General features: G+C 36.6%; 1 protein-coding gene across 1 annotated transcript; it reads left to right on the top strand.

The window, feature by feature from the left end:
- The first annotated feature begins 3523 nt into the window (after window positions 1-3523).
- Window positions 3524-20044, top strand: EIF5A2 (eukaryotic translation initiation factor 5A2). Its single transcript, XM_023623304.2, has 5 exons — window positions 3524-3988; window positions 4678-4877; window positions 5406-5510; window positions 14694-14825; window positions 15410-20044. The coding sequence occupies exons 2-5, from the start codon at window positions 4713-4715 to the stop codon at window positions 15467-15469; spliced, it is 462 nt and encodes a 153-aa protein (XP_023479072.1). The 5' UTR covers window positions 3524-3988; window positions 4678-4712; the 3' UTR covers window positions 15470-20044.
- The last annotated feature ends 4693 nt before the right edge of the window (window positions 20045-24737 follow it).

The raw sequence follows: 24737 nt of genomic DNA, 5'->3' as shown, positions 1-24737 counted from the left end.
ATTATTTCAATCTTATTAAAACTATAAAGACTTTTTTTGTTGTCTAACATATGATCTATCCTGGGGAATGTTCTATGTGTGCTTGAGAAGAATGTGTTTGCTGCTGCTGTTGGGTGGAATGTTTGGAAAAGTCTGTTAGGTCCATTTGGTCTAACAAATAGTTTGCCCAATACCTCCTTATTGATTTTCTATCTGGATGATCTATCCATTGTTGAAAGTGGGGTATCAAAGTCCTCTACTATTATTGTATTGCTATTTCTCCATATAGGTCTGTTAATGTTTGCTTTATATATTTAGATGCTACTCCTGCTTTCTTTTGGTTTCCTTCTGCATAGAATAACTTTTTCCATCCCTTTACTTTCAGCCTGTGCATGTCATTAAAGCTGAAGTGAGTCTCTTGCTTTAGCTTTAATTATCATCTATATACTGATGATTCACAAATGTCTCTCTCTATTTAAAATATATCTCTCCCTCAGGATCTTAAACTCCATTTGCCCAAAGTGAACTCAACTTTCCCTGGAAACTTGCTTTCTCTCTTATATTTTCTATCTCAACAAATCATACCACCAATTTCCCAGTTTTTAATTTGACTCTTTCCTATTCTTCACATCTTGTGTCTCCCTTCCCATTCTGACCCTCAACATTTAACTAATTATGACATTCTTTCCATTCCCCCTTATAAATCTCTTGAATCTTTTTTCTCTATGTTCTCATAATCACCACTTTGTTGACCAACATAACTATCTCTAACTGGGTTACTATTGCCAATATTTTCTCTCCCTAAAAAATTCTCCATATCATAACCAAAACGGTGTTTCTAAAAAAAAACTCTTCTTGTCATTTTCTTATATGTACTGTCTCAATGTTTCTCGACTGCCCTTGGGAGAAAATCCAAATTCACCCATCTCCTTTTACAGTTCACACCAGTCACACTAAACCATCTGCAGTCTAGGACGATGTTATAATTCTGTCACTTATAGGCCTTTGTACTTACAACCCCTTTGCCTAAAATGTCTTTTCCAAACCCCTCCTCATTACTAACTTCAACTCATTTTTCAGATGTCAAATTAAGATATTACCCTCCAGAGAAGCAGTCTTGAAATCTTCTAGACATGTGATGTCTAATGTGATAGCCACCAGTCATAGATAGCTATTGAACACTTGAAATGTGGCTACTCTGAATTGAGATGTACTCTACACCAGATTTTGAAGGCTTACTACAAAAAACCATAAAATCATCTTCTTATTAATTTTTATATTGGTCACATGTGAAATAATATTTGGATGTACTGGGTTAAATAAAATATATTATTAAAATTAATTTCATCTTTTAAAAATTTTTTTATGTGGCCTGCATTACATTTCAATTGAACAATACCTAGACTGGATAAGGAAGAGTCCCTTTTTTGAGCATTCTATGGTTATTTCCTTAGTAGCATTTATTATAGCGGTTAAAACTGCTAGGTTGTACCCTGCACTAGACTACAAGCATCTAAAGAACAAGGGTCTATCTTGGTCAACATCGTAATTCCAGTGCTAATGACACTAAAACAAAAACAGTCAACTTTCATCATTCACGGATTCCATATTTGTGAATTTGCCTACTCACCAAATTTACTTATAACCATAATATCAATACCCAAGAAGCTTTTGCAGTCATTTATGGACTTGCACAGAACAGCATAAAATCTGAGTCACTCAACACACTTTTTCCTAACTGAGGTCAAACAAGGCAATGCTCTCCCTTCTTGTTTCAGCTGTCAAACTATAAACAAGTGCTTTTTTTCCCACAGTCTATTAGTGCCACTTTTCCACATTTTTGTGACATTTGTTGGTCACTTGGCCATTTAAAATGGCCCCCGAGTATAGTGCTGAAATGCTGCCTAATATTTCTAAGCACAAGAAGGCTGTGAAGTGCCTTTTGGAGAAGATACATGTGTTAGATAAGCTTCCTTTGGGCATGAATTACACTGCTGCTGGCTATGAGTTGTGTTAATGAATCAATATATATTAAGTAAGGTGTCATAAACAGAAACATACATAAAAAGGATTATATATTGGTCAGTTGATGAAAAAGTTGTGACCAGAGGCTCATAGGAACCTAACTGTGTATTTCCACTAGGAGCAATGGTTCAGTATTTGCTGATTCAATGTTCCAGAAACTTCTCTAGAATCTATTATATTTGTTGAATAAATGAAGCCAGATCCAAATCTTATGTGAATGCAGTATATGGCGGTAGTTAAAGCAATGATTGTGGAGCCAAACTGCCTAGAGCTCAATAGTGGTTCTCTGACTTGCCAGCTGTGTGATTTGGGGCAAATTACTTAATTTTTCTCTGTCTTTTTCCACAACTAAAAATGAAGATTAAGAGTAGTTGTTAATAGTTGCCAGGGACTAGGTGTGGGAGGAGGGGATTGACTACAAAGAGACAAGAAGAAACTTTTGGAATGAGGGAAATATTCTATATCGTGATTATAGTGGTAGTTACATAACTGCGTATGTTTTCCAAAAGTCAAAACTAAAAAGAGCAAATTTTACTTTGTATAAACTACATCTTAAACTTTAGGTTAAAAAAAGAGCAACAATGAAGATTAAAGGAATAACTCACATAAAACATTTAATGCCCTACCTGCTTCCATAAATACTCTTTCAATATTAGCAATCACTCTAATAACAATAGACAGGGAAAGGTTAGGTGGTGGAAGGAAAAGCAGAGTGAACTAATGAACAGAGGTTCTAATCTGGCTCTTTCATATGTATTAGCTAGGCTGAGCTCAGCTACTTGCTTATTGTAAAGGTTAAATTACACAATATGTGCAAAATGTCTGCATAAACTGTAGAGCCACAAAGGAAGGTGAGAAATGGCACTATTCACGAGACAACAAGACACAATTACAGGTCCACATAAACTGTGGTGTGGAGGTCACCTCTCCAAGGTGGGAGCACATGGCAGGCTGTAAAACAGAACAGTGAAAAGGAGAGTGCATCTCTTTTAAGAATTTGGTGGTTAATCCTATTTAAACCTCTACTGGCTCCAGCCCGATTTGGAGGGCAACCCCACCTAATGAGGCAGGAACATACCTCAGACCGGACGGAACGCCAACGCCAGGAGGAAAGAAGAGATGAGTTCGGCAAGCCACCTTTCTGGACTGGACAATGCTGTAGGAGTCAGACACCCATTGGCCTCCACCACTCCATCACAGCCTCTGGTCACTTCACTGCTGCTGTTTATTCGCGATGTCTCAGGAGTGCCCGCACCTGAGAATGCTGCCGACCCTGGCGGGGCACCCAGCAGCAGACGCCACCAGAATCTCATCACGAGTGACTAAGGACCACGGAGGCCGCAGTGCAGAGCCGGGTAATTGAATACTGTGCTTGAACTCTTCCTCAAGGAACAAGCGTGGGCCTGACCACCGAGGAAGGCTGCAAGCTGGGCCAGGAGTTCGAACCCAAAGTTCCCTGCGCAGCCACGCGGGACACCGTTGAATTTGCTCGCCTCTTGAGTTCCGACGACCGTCACGTGACAACTGCCACGCACCTGAGGGCAGGGGACACCAAGCGAGTGACCTGGCTAACATTCACTGCAGCTAGATCCCGAAGCCAACAAACCCAACACTTTGAAAGAGCGTTTCCTTGCCGGCGAGTTTACCCTCAGCAACCGAGAGTCCAGAAAGTGCTCTTCACGCCGGAAGTGCACTAATCCGCAGCACGTGGGGTTGCCAGGGCGCTCTTCACGTGATTGGGCGGGGCCTCGGGAACCTCGTGGCCAATGGTAGCCCGCGGGGGCGGTGCCTGTGACGCGCAGGGACCTATCCCGGAAGTGGGGCTGAGGTGGGGGCGGGAAAGGGCGGGGACGCCGGGGTGTGGAAAGTGTGGCGGCCCCGCCCCGTCTCTTGGAACTGCCGCGGCCGCCACCGCCGCTGCCGCCGCAGCTGGAGGAAACCGGTGAGGGTGCGCAGGCGAAAGGCGCTCTTTCCCGGCTAGGAGGTGAGGACGTGGGGAGAAGCTGGTGGGGCTGAGACTGGAGCGAGGCAGGGCCGGGAAAGGCGGCCGGAGCTGAGTCCTGAACGAGGGAAGGAGAACGGATGGATGGGGAAACGTAGGCGTTCGCGGGACCCGCCAGGGCTCAGGCCCGTGCGGGGCCGGGCCGGGCCGGGGATGCTGGCAGGACAGGGGGCGCCTGCGAGGCCGGGGCGACGGCGCCGCGGGCTGGGGGGCGGAGTGAGCACCGGCTATCGGAGGGCGAGGTGCTGCTGGCCGGGTCCTGTTATCCTCATCCTTCGCGGGGACGTGCGGCCTGGGCTGGGTCCCCCGCAGTGGGGATCGGGGCGGCGGCGGAGGGCCGGGCGGCGCGGCGCGGTGCGGGAAGGTCGCCGGCTTCTCCTGCCGTGGGACGATGGGGGCCAGGATTTGCTGCCCCCAGCGCGAGTGAGCGCCAAGGGTGGGTATTCCCCACCCCCAGCGAGCTCCTCTGCGACTTCCCTCCCCACCTCCCCACTAATGGATGGAAAAGTTTGTAGAGGCCGGAGTTAGAAAGTGCCCACTATTCTTGGGTGGGTGTTCTAGAAATGTAAAAATAATAAATCCATGATGCGTGGCACGTAACCTGTTCGAAATGAGATGTTTCCCTGCCTGCGTGCCCGTTGTTAAAAAGCAAACACAAACTTTTTGCGTAGTTCCCTTGGAAAAGCTACCATCTCCCCAGCCCACCATGGCGGATGAAATTGATTTCACTTCTGGAGATGCTGGGGCTTCCAGCACTTACCCTATGCAGTGCTCGGCCCTGCGCAAAAACGGCTTCGTGGTGCTCAAAGGACGACCGTGCAAAATAGTGGAGATGTCAACTTCCAAAACTGGAAAGCACGGTCATGCCAAGGTAAGTGCCCTTTCAGGTCTCTCTTAGCGTTAAGATTTTGATCATTTGTGTTCCATTAGAAAACATGAGATTTCTATCCTTATAACTTTGTAATAGGCACATTTTTTTCTTCGCACAGTTTCTGGGTGATCAACTATTACTTTGAATACTGAAAGGTAGCATTTTCCTCCCGAAACTCTTATAATTTTTCATTAATTGTAACTGAAACTTTCCTGAATCCTACTGACTTTAGAAGATCTATTCAGTTTACAGATGAGAAAACCTGTTCTAATATAATTGTAAGGAACCTAACCATTTTTCTTATGTGCTCTTGTAATTGAATTATTGGACTATATAGGATATTGGGTCTTGATATCACTGCTTCTCAAATCTATGACCACTGCATTTTTTTTAAGAAAGTGAAATTAGACGACCTTGGAAGGGGAAAGAATCTGTCATAATCAGCGTTGGTATTGTGCTCTTGTGTTTGTAATGAGTGATATACTTGGCAAAGATTAAACAGGCTTCCTGTTCTCCCTTTTCTATTAGGTTCACCTTGTTGGAATTGATATTTTCACGGGCAAAAAATATGAAGATATTTGCCCTTCTACTCACAACATGGATGTCCCAAATATTAAGAGAAATGATTATCAAGTAAGTACTTATTTCCTTTAGAATAATGCTTGTTTCTTAAAGGTGCAAATACATAATTTAACCAAAGGAGTAGTTTAACGAGAAGTAGTTCTGTAGGTTTTTCTAACCAATTACTAGGCACCACCTATTTTAGAAATTGGAGAAATAGTGATTTTTAACACTTGTTCTTTATTCTAGGATTATTGCTAGTTTGCTATTTTTTAGTATTCTTGTATTTTTAAAAAGTTGAACTCTTCTTATTGTTTCTCAGACCTAGTGACTGCGTATTGTGACCGAGTAAGTACAATGTTTAGTAAAATTACTGTTCTCTTTGTTGTAAATTTCAAATTTAGATAATTCCCTACTGGATGCTTTATTTCTCTTGACTTATCAGACTTAGGACTTCCAGGAAATTATTGGAATTCATGTCCCAGCAACCAAGTTTGTGTGTTAATGAATATGAGTCAGAATTTGATATTCTTAGGTAGGGAAATAAGTTGAAAGCCATAAATATAATGGATAAAGTATATGGTCACTGAATATGGTGAAGAAAATACAAAAACTATGTAATTGTTTTATTTATATTCAGTGACCATGCTGCGGCCTTTTGTTAAATTATAGGTATAAACTTCAAGTTTTGGTTCCAATTACACATTTGGATACTTCATGCTGAACGATAGCATTTTGCTGTTTGGAGTATTGATAGTAACCCAGCCATTGACCTCATAGGATGTGGGAGCTCAGATTAATCATAACTAAAGTCTTTCCTGAAAGTCTTCAGTTTCTGTATCAAGCATTCCATATATAGAACTCTTTTCAGTTTACATAGTGAAAATCGAATTGTGGCACTTAGATTTGTTTTATCCAGCTTAAACTGATTTCTTTCTATACCTTTTATAGTATTGTGTAATTTTTAAAGACTGTTACCATCAACTACAATTACCCACTGGTTTCCTTTTACTCTTTGTCCACGTGTAAACATACTTTTACATAGTTTTAATCTAGTAAGCAGTCTTGGTATTTTCACTTTCCCACTTATAGATATTTTCTGGGTTGCTTTGGAGTCTTTGTAGAAATTTGAATTGTCTTGGTATAAGAATAGCAAGTGTGTTCTTTAGTCAGCAGATCTGGGTTTAGATCTAGTTCTGGCACTTTCTAGCTGGATGACCTTGGATAAATTATGCAACCTGCTCAGCTTCAGTGTCCCCATCTACAAAGGAGGGATAATGTGAGAAGTAAGTGAGAACGTGTACCCCGTAATTACCTCATAAGTAGATAATGTACCAAAAAGTAGTTCTTTTCTGCTCCCCGTTTTCCTGTATAAAAATTCCACTTAATCACTCCATTATTCTTGGAGCACCTAATTTAGACATGGCGAAGAGTGGGTGCTCAATAAACATTTGTTAAATGCATACGTGATTATTCATTGAGGTAAGGATCGTGCAGCTGACTAAGACTAAGCATAGAAATTTCTTTTGCCAAAAATGGATTTCTCTTTTCATCCTTAACATGCGAATGCTTTGAATATTCAATATTCATTATATTCATTAATATGCATTCAATGTAGAATGCTTTCACTTTTGAGTGTTTCAGAGAGATGGTATCAGTAGTTCAGATAATTACTACTATGATCAAATTAGTCAATTATTGATTGGAGCTCAAGATTTGGCATAAAGGAAAAATCTGGTTGGGTTTTATTTTGGGATATAATGGGGCCCGGACTTGGGTGAGGGGAATGAGGTAAGTGAAGCCCGTGCTTCAAGCACAAAATTTTAAATAAAGACAGGACCAGAAACAGTGCCAAGCCACATAGGAGCCTAAGGCAAAAAGAAAAGTCAGTACTTCTAATCCTGTCTTTATTTAAAATTTTGATATTCTGTTTATCATGGAATTTTTGCATTAATTTTAATTTTAAAAAATATTGTATTAAAATATTTATCTGATCATTGAGGATTTTTTTGGTGCCGCCTTAAATTTTGCACCCAAGACAAGTGGCTCACTTGCCTCACCCTAGTCCCAGCCTTTGGTCTGCAGTCTATACTGCAGGGTGGGAAGAGAATGACTCAAACAGGACAATCTGGGTCCACATCCTTGCTTTGGCGCTTACTAACTGTGTGACCTTAACCTCTCACCGTCCTTTCTTTATTTGTAAAATGGGGATAAGAATAACTACTCCTCATGGGATCACTGTGAGGTTTAGTCAGTTAATACTTAGAACAGTGCCTTGCAGAGTAAGTGCTCAGTGATCACATCCCTTCATTATCAAGTCACCATAGAATGCTTGTTTCAATTCGTTTAAAAACGTTAGTTCTGTGAGCCTTTCTAGTTACATTTATTGTGCTTTAGCGGTCTTCAGTCACCTATCCAGGACCTTGATTAAATTCCTACTTTTCTGATTATTTGGCTACATGTCCTCCTTTGTATTTGCTGAACTCAATATTTCAAGTGCCAGTTTGGCAGTCAGCTAAAGTGAAATATATGTATCTGTTCATTATAATTAAAAAGTAAATCTTTGTTTAGGAAAAGAAAAGTATTAATATTTATAATTTTAATTTTATGTATTTTAAAATAAGTTCAGAATGAAAGAAAAATTGCCTCCTCACTTCCATTGCAAAATGTAGCTTGGATTAGAATTGCTAATTTCCATTACTTTTTCCCAAAAGTAGTTATGGTTGTCTGGGGCTCAGTGATGGTGTAAAATACAAATACATCCAGACAATTTTGGGAATCCCTAAATTCTTAAATATGTTCAGAAACACATGTTCAGACTCTGCTACTCACTTGAATCATATTTCTTTAGAAAGTTCTGTGTTCCTGTGTACCATACCACAAGTTAAATGCCTTTTCTGCATTCACTAAAGTTTTTATCTATCATTTGGAGACCATTTTTCATAAGGAAAACTAATTACTACAGGACACATTAAAATATGTATTGTAGACCTTTCGATTATTGATGAGTTGCCAAAACTGTGAATATTAAGTCCTAGTATAGTCTTCAAATAAGTGGTATGCTTTTCAGATATCCATGAGTTGAATTTTGTTGTTGCAACTTAAAATAGAACAAAGAAAACAATGATGCTGTGAATTCCCTGAGCTTAAAGTCTTTTTATATAATTTTTACCTGTTCTGTGGAATTTTTGTGTTTCCTGGTAGAAGCAGTCTTTGGGAATAGAAAACCTCAACCAGCAGATCCCTGTATTGCAGGGACAAGCAGCAGATATTTTTTTACAGTATCATTAAGGGTAAAAGTGAGAAGAGCACTATCTTTGGTTCCTAGACCTGTATATTCTGCGTATGTGAGAAATCATGTCATATATTGGACTATATCATAACCCGTAAAACAGCACCCAGGCCCACAAAGAATCACCCAGCAGGTGGCAAAGATGAGTTTTCAGTAGGCCAGTCCACACAGGCAAGCTATTTTAGAATGATGGAGTACATGGACCGGTGAGTTCTCTGAGCGTTGTCCTATTGCCTTTGTTATTTTGTCTGTCAAATGAGTTTAGTCAGAAATGATACCATGTGAGATACTGATAGGAATGTGGCATTTTGTCAGTCCACAGGTGTGATTTTTGCAGAAGCACTACAGGCAGGGAAGGCAAATCCATATGTAGAGTTAGAATCTATGGCAGTGAGCACAAACTGCTGTCTCTTCCATGATGGAAGGGGTATACAGTGTTACCAGGTGGCTGGCTGTACCCTCTGGGGAATGGTGCCATGTCAGAGACACTGTATTGGTCTCTGCTGTGAGGTACTCAGTAGTGGCTGTAGTCAGAGCAGCTTTGGTGAGAGAAAACTTGTGTCACTGAGCCCATGCCACCATGGCCACTTTGTTCATAAGCCAATTGAGCAAGGACTGGGAAAACTATAAAAAGAAGCTGAATGCCATTCACAGATAGAATCACCTTATCCCTCTAATTGTCTGTCTCCCCTGTAGCAGATCCCCATTGATAAGCATTCATGTGGACACGTTCTCTAACTGTTTGGAGAAGTACTTCCCCAGACCATACTGTCAGCAGTTTTTCTATCTCATTCTTTCAGTGTCCTTGACCTTCTATTCAAACCCTTAGCCATCGCCCGTCATCACTGTAAATCCAAACCTCTGATTCTCTCTTCTTTCAAGTCCAGTGCATGAAGTTCTTCTCATCCCCACCATCTTTCAGGGCCACGTCTGAATAGTTTTATCAGATCCTGCATAACCATCTAGAAACCATTCTGAATTTTTTCCTTTTTCGGTCTTCCAGGCATAGGGGAACTCCCCATAAAGCCCTTGGTATGAGTTGAGGGAGAAGTTGTCGAGGTAGCAGAAGAAGGTGCTTTGTGAGTCTGAGCTACTTCTCATACAACTTGTTTGTGCCTTTAGGACCTGCTCAAGTTGATCTCATATATGCTACTTCCACTTGATGATGGAGTGCTGCTGTGCATACCCAACTTCATGGCTTGGTGGGTCAGATAACACCCCAGTTGATAATAGTGTTATTTGCTTAGGTTTTTGTGATAGTAATGATCAAGCATTCAGTCTCTACCAGGGACCAGCAGCTCTAAGGAAGTAGCTTGAGAGTGCTGGGGGAAGAGGAAAAGGAAGAAATAGAAAGGAAGAGATCTTATTAACTAAACAAGTCTGATTGTTTTGAAATAGACTGAGAAACAAAATTAAATTCAGAAATTAGGGCTAAGAAGGCACCTGTAGTGATGATATGCCTTCTCCAGCCTTCTGTTGTGTACCAATAATACGAATACAGACCAAAAAAGTTTCCCTGTAATTCCCCTCTTCAGTGTTCTTTCTTCTTCTGACCACATCATGGACAGAATCTGCAGCCGCTAACTCTCCCTGCATCCTTCAGGTCCGTTCATGCTTTGCTTCCTCAGCTCCCTGTGCCTCCAGCCATTTAGTGGTTACGGTGCTCTTTGTAGAATTCTGATATACCATAGCATTTTTCTTTTTTACTTATATAATGAGCCCCAGGTGCCCATCATCCAGCTTCAACAATTATCAGTATTTACCGATCTTGTTTCATCTCTACTGCATCACCTATTTCTTCCTGTACCCTCTACCTCTTGATTATTTTGAAGCAAATCCCAGATATTATATCACTTATTTCATCTGGAAATATTTTGTCACACGTTTCTAAAAGATAACTGTAAAAAACAAAGTCAAAATACACTATGGCTCTTAAAAAAATTAATAATTCCTTAATATTTTCAAATATCAATATACACATTTTCCTAATTGTCTTCTTTTTTTGATTTTTTTGTTATTGATTTTATTTTATACTTTGTCTAAACCAGGACCTAAATAAGGTCCACACATTGAAATTGGCTAATGTCTCTCTTAAATCTATTTTAATCTATAGGTTCTCCTCTCTCATACGTCTACTAGGAGTCTCTCTCTCTTCCCTCTCTTTCTCTCTCCAATTTTTTGACGAGACTAGACTTTTCATCTGTAGACTTTCCCACAGTCTGTACTTTGCTAATTGCATTTGCTTGTTGTTTAACACATTCTTCTCTCCCATGTATTTCCTAAAATATAATCACATGTAGAGGCTTGATCAGATTCAGTTTAGATTTTTATTTTCATCCTCTTCTTTCTTTAACAAGAACTACTCCATAGATGATGGTCTTTGCACCATTAGGGAAATAAGTCTGATTGTTTCTCTTTTTGTGATGTTATTAGATATGTGATAGTTACCTCAATCCATTAATTTATTAGGAAAGACAAAATAATCTGTCATGCCTTCATTTTTTTTTTGTTTTTACCCAGAACAATTCTATAAAGAGAAACTTCCATTCATCAGTTTTTTTGTTTATCCTGTGGTACAGGAAAGGCAGTACAAATGCTTGATTCCTTCCCTTTTAATTCCAATTTTCAAAATGAGTTGGTTCCCTAGTATCCACTAAAGATGAACAGTGAAATGTTTTTTCACTGTGAACTCAAGCATTTAAATATATTTGTGTTTCAACCCATTGTAGTCATTATCCTTATTGATTCTCAAATTGTTCTGTCTTTGGTCAGGTGTACCTTATTCAGGGTAGGTCCTGAGTCCCTTTAATATGAGCCTGGTGATCTCTGATAGCACCATGCTTTCTAATATAACACTGGCTCCAGCTTCATCTTGTATATTCCAACTCTGGACCTGAAATTAGCCATTTTTCCAAGGAGCCCATGGAGAGAAATAGCATCCATGGGAGAAATAGCATCATACCTTGGGTTCTTTTAGTAGGAAAGAGTAGAGACCACATTCAGGTACTACTATTTTTCAGGTATAATGTAATTTCGTTTGTCATTCACCAGCTTGGTACACTATTGCATGCCTAATACCTCTCTTACAAGTTTTCTGACCCTGCCTTCTTCCATCTCCCTATTTGCTATTAACAAAATGATTACTCTCTCTACCAAAAAAAAAAAAAAATTGTTCAAAAGCATCTCAAAGTTACCAAATGAATAGATTCGTTTAAAACTGAAGGATCAGAAGGAAATATTTAGAATTGACTTAAAATGTCTCCTCACCATGATCTCCTTCCAACTCTGTAGAGTCAGAGAGAGCTTTGATAGAAGATCGAAAAATTTGTGCAAAAATATGCTTGAAAGTCGGCAATGACACCATTAGGTTTTTTTTTTTTTTAAGATTGCAAATTACAAAAGGGAAAATGGTACCTTTAGAGTGGAAAAATCTGGCAGAGATGACCTTAGCCAAGTGATCAAAGTTAATAACACCCGTAACAGCACAATTGACATCGTTTGCCACCTCATGTGGTACTCTGAGGACACGTTTATGTAGTATTCCTCCCAAAAGGGCATTATCTGAATCATGAGGAAACAATCAGACAAACCCAAACTGAGGAACATTCTATAGTACAGTAAACCTGTGCTCTTCAAAAATGGCAATGCATGAAAGAAAAAGGGTGAGACGAAGGGTCTGTTCTAATTAAAAGAGACTAAACTGATGTGACAGCCAAATAAATACAAAGTTTATCCTGGAGTTGGAAGGAAAAAGTTGCTATCAAAGACAATATTGAGACACTTGGCCAATTTGCATATGGACTGTATATTGAATAATATTTTAGCAGTCTTGAATTTCCTGATTTTGAAAAACAAAGTATGATTATATAAGAGTATGTCCCTCTGTTGGGGAAAAACACACTGAAGTATTTATTGCTAAAGAGTCATCATGTTTGAAACCTATTCTCAAATGGTTCCATAAAAATAAGAAAAGAATAGGAATGTGTATGATATGTCTTTTGTATATTCCATATATACAGAGAGAAAAAAATGCACACATGGTTAAATGTTAACAATGGGTGAACCTAGGTAAAAGATGTGGGATTTCGTTGTATTATTTTTGCAACTTTTCTGTATATCTGAAAATTTTCTTAATTATTTAAGAAGATCAAATAATTCATTTTCACTATTTAATTTTGTTTTTCTATAACTTAGTTTTATTTCTAAAAAACTTCATTTTATTTCGTATAGCAATTGATTTTAATGTTACATTTAGTGTATATAAACACATTGTTCTACGAGGTGTTTTATGTCTACATATCTTTGTATTTGAAATGCTTTATATTTTATCCCACAGTTTATTTTATGAATTCTTAACTCTTAAAACATACCACCATCAGAAGAAAAAAAAGACAAAGATTGGCAACAGATGGGGCCAGCCCTGTGGCTGAGTGATTAAGTTCGCCTGCTTTGCTTCAGCAGCCCAGGGTTTTGCCAGCTTGGATCCTGGGTGCGGACCTAGCACCCTCATCAAGCCATGTTTAGGTGGCGTCCCACATAGCACAACCAGAAGGACCCACAACTAGAATAGACAACTATGTACGGGGGAGCTTTGGGGAGAAGAAGAAGAAAAAAAAAGAAGATTGGCAACAGATTAACATCTGCTCAGGGCCAATCTTTAAAAGAAAAAAAATATACCACCATCATATAAATAAATATCAAAATACCAGTATTATTATTTGGCTTTTATGTTTCAGTCAGTAATGGCAGTGGGAACCTTTAACTCATGAACTAGACAAGTTCCGCTTCAGGAAATTGCTGAAGTAGTGGAAATCAAAAAGATCTGACTTGTAAGCCTATGGTTAATTGTTTAAAAGCTGCACTTCTACTTCCACCTCCTTGCTTCCCACTCCTCTACCAACGACCTCTCAAATGTTTGAGTGACGTAAAGATTAATTAAAAGTGTTTGTGGTTGCTTTGTAGGATGGTTTTTCGTTTTTGAGATTTTAGATGCGTGCAAACACTGAAGTCTCCCGTGGTAGTGGGGTTTCTGTGGAAAGCCAGAGCCAGGTTTGTTAGTGCCACGGGAGAGCTTTGAAAGTGCCTCTGGGGTACGCCTGCGTACCAGCGGGTCAAGGACCAGGTCTTTGACTGCTTTCGTGTATGTCAGCGCTAGCATCTAGTATTCTGGATAATTGCCTTTTACAAAACCCCTTAGAAGTCTGGGCACGGTGATGGTGTACATGCTTTTAGAATAAACAAGTGCAGCCTGGCTCTTTCTTCTTGCCACAATAAGAGAAAGTCGGTGATATCAAAAACTGCCTTTTTATAGCTTAGGTTAATGACTGGGTTTGTTTCTTTAATGTCATCAAGAAGCTAGTATTTGTCTTTTTAAAAAATCTAGTGGTGTTAGCAGTTAGCTGGAGACCAAAAATTTTTCGCTTAATTTTGTTCATAATCAAATTTTAAAACACATTGTTTGTAATCATGAAAAACCTAAAATAACTTTTATGCCTATTGGTGGGAAAATGATTAAATCAGTTACAGTATATCTGTATGGTTGTGAAGTGATTAAAGAGACTAAGGTAGGTCCATATTTTCCAATTTGGAAAGATTTCTAAAACATATTAAGTGAACAAAAACTTGCTGAAAAATACTTATAATATCCCTTTTGTTTTTTTTAAAGCAACTATATTTGCATTGTGTACATAAATGTTCATGCTCCAGTATGTGTTAATAAAGAAGCCTAAACTGTTTAATAATGCAGAGATTTGGGGTGGGAGGAGTGCAGGCAGGAGGGAACTTACACTTTTAGCCTATGCATATTTTTATACTTTTGTATGTTTAGCATTTTTAAGCACCAAGAATATGTTAAGGTATTAGTGTATACTTATACAAATTAATTTGGATTGCAATTTAACTATGAAAAAATTACAAAGAGGATGTAATCTAATCGGTGCAAATGATATAATTTCTTTTAATAGCTGATATGCATTCAGGATGGTTACCTTTCCCTGCTGACAGAAACCGGTGAAGTCCGTGAGGATCTGAAGCTGCCGGAGGGTGATCTAGGTAAAGAAATAGAAGGAAAATACAACGCAGGTGAAGATGTACAGGTAAAGACCCATGGGAAGATTGTTCTTTTTAAACATTTTAGAAAAACTTTGGCCTAAACTAGTTAGCATAAAATACTAAATGTGAAATGTAGCTTTTAAATACTGCAGAAATGTTGGAAATGATCTGTATAGGGCAGTTTTCTCATCATACCTTAGAGACCCGTTACCAAAGAAAGTAACAAAGTTCATTTTTTGCTACATAGACATTGTCAACCCCAAATTTGTTTTGGAGATCAGCCTCGGAGCTGTTTTTCAGGATGAGAAAGGATGCTCTGGGGGTACTAAAGAGTGAAAGTGATTGACTCTGTCTTTGTTGTAGCTTTCAGAAGTGTAACATCTAATAAGTATCGAAACATTTATAGCTCTTCTTCTGCCTGTTTTCTGCAAGTTTTCTTAAAAACCACAATTTGAAAAATTTTGCTTTGGGAAACTGTAAAGAAAATAGATTATTTGGTCTTGGAACACCTCTTTCCAAAGTCAATATGTATAAAATATCCACAAATATCTAGTATATAATAAATTAAATATACCCTACATATGTATTGCCTTCTGAATAACTTTTTATCTGCATTTTTCCCTTTTAGGTGTCTGTCATGTGTGCAATGAGTGAAGAATATGCTGTAGCCATAAAGCCCTGCAAATAAATGGGAACATCAGGCGTGAGCAAACTTGAGGTCTGGATCAACTGCAGATCTGAAGTTTGGTTCTAAGTTGTCACCAAAGCTATGGCCTTCATAAGCAACCTCATTTCTTTTTTAATTGTTTTGAAATTGTGCTGAGTTAATTTTGCAGGCAATTAGTAATTTAGAAAAATAATCAAGATGTATAATTCTTTTTTTTAATTTTGTAGGTGTCTTTCCTATAACATTCCTGTGGTTTTCAGTATTTGAGTCCAAAAAAACAGATAAGATAGCTTCAGCAGATGTGATTTGTCTGAGCAAATCATTCCTGAATTTTAAAAGATAAATAAACCAGGGTTTTAAATCAAGCGATGTAGCATCTAGTGGTATTGAAGTACCACATTTAAGTTGAATCGCTCCACATTAATTTCAGACTTGGGAGTTTATGGATTGGAATTGTCACAGTTTCAGCCTGTGTGTGGTCAGCACAAATCTTGAAACAAAAATCATGTTGTCAAAAAGTGTCAGTGATCGTGGTAGCCACGTGCAGCCACCTGTATTACCTCAGCTGTGCTGTTCTTGGACACATCCCTGGCAGCCTTACTGTAATGTTGTGTATCGTGATTTTGGCACCTGCTTGTGGTTGATGGAGAGGCCTTGAACTGTTGGGTGACTGTTAGCAAGTCAGACTGCAAAGAATAGATAAGGGACAGTGGCAAAGGGAGTTGATTAAAGCTATAGGTTTTTATTTGAGGCCTTTGTAATCAGCGTAAAAGTGGAACGTTTCTTTCTAATTGTGTTTTTGCTTTTACTTTTGTTCTCTCTCTTTCTCTCTCTGTATTTAAAGGAGTGACCTGCTTTACAGGATACTATGCAGTGCTTTTTATCAATTATGTTGAATAAATGTTGGTATTTATAGTAGTCACACCTTTTCAACCATTTTTAAGTAGATAATTTTGATGTTCAAGTATTTATTTGTCAGAAAAAAACTGGAAATCCTAACTTTAAATTGATTTGGAACATTTGTTAAATTTATGTACATTTTTTATAACGTGAAATGAAAGTCAATCATGGAAGAAAAGTTACTTTATGTGATAATTATTATTTTACTTATTTTAAGAAGTATATGTATTTTTTATCTGATTGTCATGTACTTAATTCAGTTACTGGTGTGAGATATAACCAAGAAAGAATTCTAAAAACTGAATTGTTGTAAACAGTGTTATAGGTGACATTTCTGCCACATTTCTGTTTAGTCTTTTGGATCATATATAGCTTATTTCCAGAATTCTAGACATTATCACAGGGTTTGTGAGGACCTTTGACTAAATAACAATCATTATGTTGGAATGAAACTTAGAACATAATCACTATTTCAGTAATACCTTTGTTCTCTAAGACTGATTATAAGACCGCTCCCATCATGCCTTGACTTCTGAAAGGCCTTTGTTCCTGTCATCTATGATACTGTAACTGATCTGATCAGTGACTGGAAATGGCATTAGGAACAGAAGATCCCAAAGTTTTAGTTACTTAATTTGTGCACATTTTTGGATTTTGTATCGGCCTCAGCAAACCCATTTGGAGAAGAAGCAAGATACTTTAAGAGAAATGCAAGTCGAATTCTAAAGCACAAGAAATATTGAGGTTGTAATTAATCATTGTTAGTGTAACATTTTAGCTTTTGCCCATCTAAAGCACAATTAGGAATTAGGCTAAATTCTTTCCAGTATTCCATTTAAGTATCTACTGCATACTGCTCTAGATTTTTAGTACTCTGTAAAGTGTATCTTACTTGTTACTGGTTGGCATTGTTACCCACAGGAATTATAGAAAGTTATCAATCTATGCTGCTTGCTGGTCAATCATATGACCGCATTTAACCATACTAGTGTTCTGGTTTAGTATTAATTCTGGATTAGCATGCCTTTGTTCTTCCTGACTTTGTCAAACTTCACATAGATACATTTTCAATTGTGAGGTAAGCATATATAAATCATAATAATGCATCTCTTCATACTTTGAATAGCAAAAACTATTTATGCATAAATATGTCATTTTAAGTACTATAATGAAGTGTAAATATTCTTCTGATGTATAATTATAAGTATAGATTTTAAAGATACAGGACTGTTTATTTTCACATAAGTCAATACATGTTTCTCTAGAACAAATATTTCATTTCGTAAAGCTTTATAAATTGTATTAAAAGGAAGCAGGAAAACATATTTTTTAACATAGAACAGAAGTGACTTCATTCTTTTTTGACATCAGAAATGTTAAAAGTTGATTCCTAGTATTTGTTTTACTTTTTTGTAGCAAATGTTAAATGTCACAAGTTACCATGTATAGAATGTAGACTGTCCCATTGATAGATTATACAGTGATGTACCATTTTTGTCAGCAGGCATTTCACCAATTTATATACAATACTGTATGAACAAGTGGAATATTTGTTGCTTTCTAGAACAACATTTTATTTCTACTGTGAAGACTTTCTTATACCTTACTTCCTACAAAGTTGTATACCCTCTGAAATTGATCAAATCGTTGCTGCTTTGACTTAGCATTTGCATCATAAACATAGTTATGATATTTCTTTCATGCTCCCCTCTAAGGGCTGTCAGTCACTTGAAATTGTTGCTAACCAAGCTCTTGAATCCGTTTCCATTTATGGTACAAAATTCTGTACCAATGCTTTATTACAGTTACCAAAACTCTCCTGCAGCCAGAGCATGATATCTTTGAGATGCTGCAATAAAATGTTTAGGCTAGAAAATTTGGGGACACAGTTTTTCATTATAGCACAGTGTGTGTGTGCGCATGTGCACACATAGCTTTGAATGTTTGTTCTTTTTACAAAGTCCTTCCAACTCTTAAAAGTACTGTAGTTTGGTAGTGCCTCAAATGTTGGTAACATTTTTTTTTTAATTTACAACTTTTCCAGAATTTGTTTTTGTACTTCAAAGTTTCTCAATTAGATTATTTCTAGTTGAGCTGTAATTTGAATGCATTGTTCTCAGGGCTGTTTGTGCTAAGAGCTAAGAAGTTTCATTATTTTAAAGCTAACTGCCTGAAAGTGTATTGCAAAATTTTACCAAATTGTAGTACAGTGATACATATAAATAAAAAATGCTTAATATCAACATCCTTAAAGCATATGCTAAGTATTCAAGAAAAAAATGGGAATGTTGGTAACATCTGTACTGGAATCTTGCCATATTTTTTTCATTTTAGAATAGAATTTGGTACTCTTATCTTAGAACCCTATCCTTAATGATATATCTGAAGCATTCCTTTGCATGGACCCCAAAGATAGTTTCAGAGCCAGACATTGATGTAGTGATTCTCAAACATATTTAGGGACAACGGATCGAAAATTCATAAAGCTCTTTTTGGGTTCATTAAATTGTTTACATTCTGAATTCTGTAATACAAACTAGGAACAAATTTGCTATGAGAAAATATGGTTCTTGAGCAGTAGAGCAAACCATAAACATGTCCATAAACAGTGTATTATACTGAACTGATCAACAGTTTAAAATTTTCTAATACCATTTAGGCATATTTCATAGTTTTCAAGCCTTTTTTTTCTCGTAGCATTCAGACAAGTAATAGGCAACCAAAGCTTAAGAAAAATTTATTGCGGAAAACCTTAAAATTGAGAAAATTCAATCTATTAACTTTATTAAATTGTTTCTCCCTGAATTGGGTATGTGGCATCATTATTTGATTTTAGCAGGGAACATAGCTTACGGAACACAGATGTTCTATGGGAACATGGCTTGAAGTCACTATATAATTTAATGTTTTTCCATTAAATAAACATCTGAACATCAACTTAACTACCAAGTGAGGTCAAGTGCCTGAAAAGTGCTGTATCCATCTAATTAGCACGTTCTTCTCTGAAAGATGCATCTTCTAGCAGTGCACATCAGACTCCTCACCTGCTAGAAACAGACTTGTTGCCAAACTTTAGCATCCACCACTATTCTTCTCTCCTTAGATCAGGTTGGAACCTATTTTACAATTGAAAGAGAGGTTCTTTTATTTCTATAAAGTCCCTAAAACTATTTCTTGGTATTGGGAGACTTAAGTTTATCTTAGTTCAAGATTGCACTTTTTAAAAACTCTGGACACCAATCTATTTTCAGTGATGACTGTACATCTTGTCATAAGTCATAGTTGTGATCCTTCTTGAGAGAAATTCTTTATTGTGCTTAATATGTACTATAAATAAGCACTCTTGTGCTTGTTACAAAGTATGATGCAAATTACTAGTTCTATACTAGTATAATGAAAATGACTAGTTCTATATTGTTCTGTACTTTTGTCCTCCTCTCCAAAAACGAAATAGTTGAAATGGTATTGTCTTATCCAGTGGCACTTTAGTAGTAATACATTTTATTTGTCTTAGGTATAGGAGAACTCTTGCTTTTACCTGCAGATACTCATGTTTTAGCTAAAACTTTAAAATTGTAAGATATGTAGTATGGGTATCATAATTGTGCATTTTACATTTCAAAAATGGGTAAAATTCAAACGTTATATATTTGTTGATTTCATCAGTTATATTAAATAAAAATAAAGTTAATTTAACAGCTTGCACTATTCTTGTATATATACATTCCTAAAAACATTTTCATACTAGAAAATTGTATGAATTAATGTGCATATCACTGTTAAAAGAAAATCTAACTTTTGTTTTTATTGTGTTTTTATATTCTAGGTCCTTACTAGAGAGCACCCTAGCTTTATGGCTGAGATTGTTAATTTCTAAATTTTAATTCCAGATTTAGGTACAATTTTATTTCTATTTTTAGATTTCTAGTAGCTTTTTAAATATGTAAAATAGTCATATGGTTCAAGATTCTATAGGTACAAGAGTAAAAACATCTTTCCATCTTTATCTCTTCCTTTGCATCCTTCCAGAAGTACTTAATGCAAGAGAGGTTAATGGTCCCTCCCCTCCCTTGGCCTCCCGGGCTCTGAGTTCCTTCCTTCCCTACCAAGGTTGCTGTTCTCTTTCCAGAGCAATATGAATGGTGTGATGAGTCCCCTGCAGCAAACCCTTCATCCTTTTTCTAATCCTCACCAAGTCTAGTCAATACCATCTGTAAGATTCATCCCTAAATGGCACAGTGGTTTTTTCTTTTACACACTGTTCTATTCTAGAACATCTCTCTCACTCCTTGATGTGAGCCATGCCAAGACTACCATGGCAGTTGTTGCCTCATATCGATGACCAGCATTACTGATATCTATAGCCTTCCACATGCAGCAAACATAATGGGCAGTAAAAGAAGCCCTTGATTGGAGTCTTCAAGCCCTCAGCCCCACTCTTTTTGCCACTTGCAAATACCAGTAGCCCAGTTTCCCAGAGGAAGACATGGGAAGGAAAAAAGAAGACTGAAAAGGGGCTAATTATTGTGTTACCTGTCAGCTTGTCTGAGTCTTTTCTCCCCCGGCCCCAACCTCATAATTTCATTCTCCAAATAGGAGCTGTCCTCTGGAGTTGCCACATTTAGAACCCATACTGCCAATCTAGAATGTGTGTTCCACACTTTGTGTGTGGGAACTTAACACATCTATTCCCACAATACATTCAGCAGCATCAGTTACAACCACTGGGTGTGTACTGGCTCAAAAGGACCTACCTACAAGGTTATATCAATCTGTTGCCCAATTTGAGAGTTATTTCTGGATCCAGTTAAAATAATGTTTTGGCCACACCAGTGGGCACTTGACTTCCAGCATCACAAGGACTTGTGTCCCAGTGTTTAGAAGGGTGAATAAAGGCTTGGCAACCCCAGTTGTCATCAGCTTCCCAACACAGATTCTAGTTAACTAGCTAACTAGTTAATTCTACCTAACACTGATAGTGTATCTGCCTTTTTTTTAATCACAATTATGTGTGTGAGTTTCACTTAAATTGTCACTCTAGTTCATTTTAATTGCTGTACAATTAATGAGGTAAATCTTTTGGAGACATATATATCACTAACATTCTGGTATTAGAGAATATACTTTTCTTTCAAAGGCAAATAGAATTTTCAGAAAAAAGGATATTTAGGGCACAAAACAGTTTCTATAAAGTAGAAATATTAAAAATAACACTGATACCAACCCCAAATGAAAGCAAAACTAGAAAATAAAAAGACCCTTCTACCTGAAAATTTAAAAACCGATTACATAATTCTGTGATTAAAGGGGAATGATAAACAGAAATTAAAGAACTCCTGAAAGATAATGATAATGAAAACACTGTATATCAGAATCAGTGTAAAGTGGTAAAGAGGAAAATTCATAACCTTAACATCTATATTAGTAAAAACGAAAGAATAAACATAAGTGAATTAAATTCCTAAATCAAACAGCAACTAGAAAAATAACAGCAAAATAAACCAAAAGAGAGCACAAGGGAAGAAATGATAAAAGCAGAAATTAGTGATGTGAATAGAAAAATAGCAAATTTTAAAAAATTAAACCAGTAGCTAATATATTTATGGTAAATAAAGGAAGAAAGCACAAATGTAAAAAATGAACAATGATGAGGAATGACAAATAATAAAGAGGAAATAGGAATAAAACAAACTTTATGCAAATAAATTTGAAAACCTAGATGACATGATTTCTTAGGAAAATATTATTATTAGAATTGACTTCAGTAGAAATAGAAAGCTTAAACAGAACAATTTTCATAAAAGAAATAGACAAAGTTATCAAAAAACTGTCCCACAAAACAAAGCCCAAACTAACCAACCAAAAACCAAAACCAGGCCAAAATACTTTCACAGGAGAATTCTACGAGACCTTGAGAGACCAGAAGGTCCCAAAGTTACATAGATTGGTTTAGAGCATAGACAATGAGAACTTCTAAATTCTTTTTATGAAACAATAGTGATACCTAAACTTGATAAAGATAAAAATAAATATAAATATTCATGTAAATATCCTGCTATACTATTGGTGATTAGACTCAAACACCATATGAAGAAAATAATACACATGCCTACATGAGTTTATATCAGAGATTCAAGAATAGTTCAACTAGGAAATCTATTAACATAACTCACTCCCATAGGAAATAGATTAATATCTTAGGAAATCTCTCTTAATACTATTCAGTGTATTAGTAGATCTAAAGGGAAAGATCATATTTTCTCCATAGATACCGGAAAAAACTTTAGATTAAAAAAATCCATCCTCAAAAAGTCTCTTGACAAAATAGAGGTGAATGAATAGTTATTTAACATAAATATATCTATGTTTATATATGTTAACATGGTATGTACATAACATTATATGTGTGTGTACATATATGCATGCATGTATGTTTTGTGTACAAAATTCCAAAGTTAGCCTTTTACTTAATGGAAAAACACTAAAGGCATTCTCACTAAAGTCAAGAACTAGGTAAGAACGCCCTCTCTCTTGACCACTATTACAGTGTTCTGGAAGTATCAGCCAATGCTATTAGACAATAGAAAACAATTAGACACATAGAAATGTAGAAGTAAAAGAAAAAATAAAACTTGTCTATTTTCAGATGATCTGAATAGTATACCTGGAAAATCCAAGATAATCAATGATAAAGCTAACTCAATAAAATTATTTCTCTAGGTAGAAGGATATAAGATTAGCATGCAAAAATCAGTAACTTTTATATACAAAAATAACCAATTAAAGGTAAAATGGGAGGAAAACCTTTTTTACAGGAGCAACAAAAAGATAAACTATAATGAAGAAACACAGAAAGAAATGTTCAAAACCCAAATGAAGAAAACTATAAAACCCTCCTGAAAAATACAAAATTGACTTAAACAAACAGAAAGACATTCATTATTCTTGGCTGATAGCTCAACATCTTTAACACACTAGTTCTACCTAATTTAATTTATAAATTTAATGCAGTCCCAATAAAAATACTAACGAGCTTTTTTATGGAGTTAAAGAAATTGCTAGAAAGTTCATAAGGGAATATAAACATGCAAGAATAGCTAGGAAAATACTGAAAAGAAAGACCTATGTGTGGGGACTAGCACTACCAGAAATTAAAACCTACTACAGGGGCTGGCCCTGTGGCATAGTGGTTAAGTTTGGCGCGCTCTGCTTCAGTGGCCTGGGTTCATGGACAAGACCCTGGTCATGGACCTACACCACTCATTAGCCATGCTGTGGAGGCGACCTACATGCAAAATAGAGGAGGATTGGCACAGATGTTAGCTCAGGGTGAATCTTCCTCACCAAAAAAAATCACCAAACAAAACCTCCTACAAAGCTTCTATAATCAAAAGAGTGAAGTTCTGGCAAGTGAATGAACAGACCAATGGAATGGAATAGAAAGTCCAGAATGAGACCCAATTACATGTAGAAATTGAGTATATGATAATGGTGGTATTCCAAACCACTGGGCAAAGATTAATTTAATTACATTGCGCTGGGACAATTGGAAAAATTAAATTTGGAAAAAATAAAATAGAACAGATTCCATACAACTTACACAAGAATAAACTCCAAATGAAGCAGAGGTCTAAATGGAAAGAATAAACTGTACAAGTCCTAGAAGAAGACATGGGTGAATTTCTCTATAACTTGGCTTGTTTTCAGCTATGACTAAAAATCCAGATACAATAAAAAGATTTAGAGATACAGAGAGAGAGAACAAATGATAAATGGAGCAAAACATTAATAATAGGTAAAAATAGGTACTTAATTTATGTATTTATCTGTATACATTTGTGTGTTCTTTGGACTATTTTTTACAATTTTAAGTGTTTGAAATTATTTCTAAATAAAGTTTTTTAAAATTTGAAAAAGTAGTACCATCCAATTTTCATAAATGCATGTAATTACTTATGTAATCTAAAGGATATGGATATACACACAGTCACAAACATGCATGCCCCCAAAGCATTAAATAACTGTTTATAAGCACGTGGGATTTTAGATATTTTTATGCATTATCTTCTTTACTTCTCTATATTTCCATTCATGAGCATTTCTTTTGGCATAGGAAGGTAATAATTTTGTTAATTTAAAAACTCTTCAAAATATTATTTATAATAGTGAAAAAATGGAAATAATCTAAATGGCCACCAATAGGTGAATGACTAAGCTAAAAATGGCAAGTAATAAAATTAAGCAGTGAAAAAAGATACTTGTTCTCATTTTAAAGGTTGACCAATTATTCAGAACTCCTGTGGCACTGTATAACAAGAAAATCTTACTTCTGAAACTGAAATTATTAAAAATAATAAAAACAAATTGTTTTCCTAAATACACACTAAAA

This window comes from Equus caballus, chromosome 19 (assembly GCF_041296265.1).
Source record: "Equus caballus isolate H_3958 breed thoroughbred chromosome 19, TB-T2T, whole genome shotgun sequence".
NCBI lineage: Eukaryota > Metazoa > Chordata > Mammalia > Perissodactyla > Equidae > Equus > Equus caballus.
Note: the sequence above shows the minus strand (reverse complement) of the source record. Positions and strands in the feature narration are given on the sequence as shown.

Excerpts from the sequence above, each read along its gene's own strand:
- EIF5A2 (XM_023623304.2), top strand. The coding sequence starts at position 4,713 with ATGGCGGATGAAATTGATTTCACTTCTGGAGATGCTGGGGCTTCCAGC. Across the intron at positions 4,878-5,405 it reads GAAAGCACGGTCATGCCAAG|GTTCACCTTGTTGGAATTGA; the intron begins GTAAGTGCCCTT and ends CTTTTCTATTAG. Across the intron at positions 14,826-15,409 it reads ACGCAGGTGAAGATGTACAG|GTGTCTGTCATGTGTGCAAT; the intron begins GTAAAGACCCAT and ends TTTCCCTTTTAG.